We start from the raw sequence: 1,020 nt of genomic DNA, 5'->3' as shown, positions 1-1,020 counted from the left end.
GCTCTCAGAGGTGCCGTGGCCTCTCCCAGGTGGGCATCCAGGTGAGCTACGAGGACCTGTGCAGCGGGAAGCACCACAGCATCTGCAAGGCGTACGCCACCTTCGTGGCACAGAGCCCCTCCGGCGGCAAGGTGAGGAGGAGCGCGGCTGGTTCCGACACATGGATGGTGGGATGTACAGCGCTATAGGCGCCTGAAGGAGCCCTGCCTTGTCTCACAGAGGTACTGAACCCTGCCCGTGTCCCCCTTCACAGGTGAAGCTGAAGCCGCTGACGCCGCAGACGGAGGAGGAGAAGATCGAGCACAGCATCGCCGCCGAGCGTCGCCGCATGCGCCTGGTCCATAAGGACACCCTCAAGGCCCTCCGCCCCCGTGAAACTGGTACCGTGTCCTGCAGCACCGGGCTTCCAGCCCCAAAATAGCCCTGACACCCACTGATGACATCCTCCTTCCTCAGCGGGATGCTGGGGGGGAGCAGTGATTGCCGTGGAGGTTTGGGAATGCCCTGGCCACGGAGGGGGGGATCAGCCCCAGCATCCCAGACCTCCAAGCCAGGAGGTGTGGGGAGAGGAGGTGAGGGCTGGTGGGGTGCCAGCAGCTGAGCCCCATTATCCCCCCCATGGCAGAGCTGGAGACGCGGGACGGCAGCGTGGCGGTGCCGGCGGAGAAGACGCGGGTGGAGAGCGTGGAGCTGGTGCTGCCCCCACACGCCAACCATCAAGGCAACACCTTTGGTGGGCAGATCATGGCCTGGATGGAGAACGTGGCCACCATCGCAGCCAGGTGACCTGACCGAGGGATTTGGGGTTGGGGGGACACAGCCAGAGCAGCATCCAGCCGGGTCCAGCCACAGCTGGGTTGTAGGGACCCCCCAAAATGATGGTCCCCAGCACATCACCCTTGGGTGATGGGAGACCCATGGGTGCATGGTGCTGGAGCACCCGAGGGAAGGGTTCACACCCACCACAGTCTGCTTGTTGTCCCTTCTCACGGCTGGTTTTGGCGGCTGAAATCCAGGGGT

General features: G+C 64.3%; 1 protein-coding gene across 1 annotated transcript in view; it reads left to right on the top strand.

Moving 5' to 3' along the window:
* ACOT11 (acyl-CoA thioesterase 11) overlaps positions 1-1,020 on the top strand; it is a 12,223-nt gene that overhangs the window by 4,635 nt on the left and 6,568 nt on the right. Inside the window, exons 4-6 of the mRNA XM_010077949.1 lie at positions 30-131; positions 254-371; positions 626-782. Coding sequence (XP_010076251.1) covers positions 30-131; positions 254-371; positions 626-782 — 377 coding nt within the window. The remainder of the gene's footprint in view (positions 1-29; positions 132-253; positions 372-625; positions 783-1,020) is intronic.

The sequence above is a fragment of the Pterocles gutturalis genome, unplaced genomic scaffold (genome assembly GCF_000699245.1).
Source record: "Pterocles gutturalis isolate BGI_N339 unplaced genomic scaffold, ASM69924v1 scaffold18128, whole genome shotgun sequence".
NCBI classification, from domain to species: Eukaryota; Metazoa; Chordata; class Aves; order Pterocliformes; family Pteroclidae; genus Pterocles; species Pterocles gutturalis.
The sequence above is the reverse complement of the archived record's forward strand: the minus strand, read 5'-3'. Positions and strand labels throughout refer to the sequence as shown.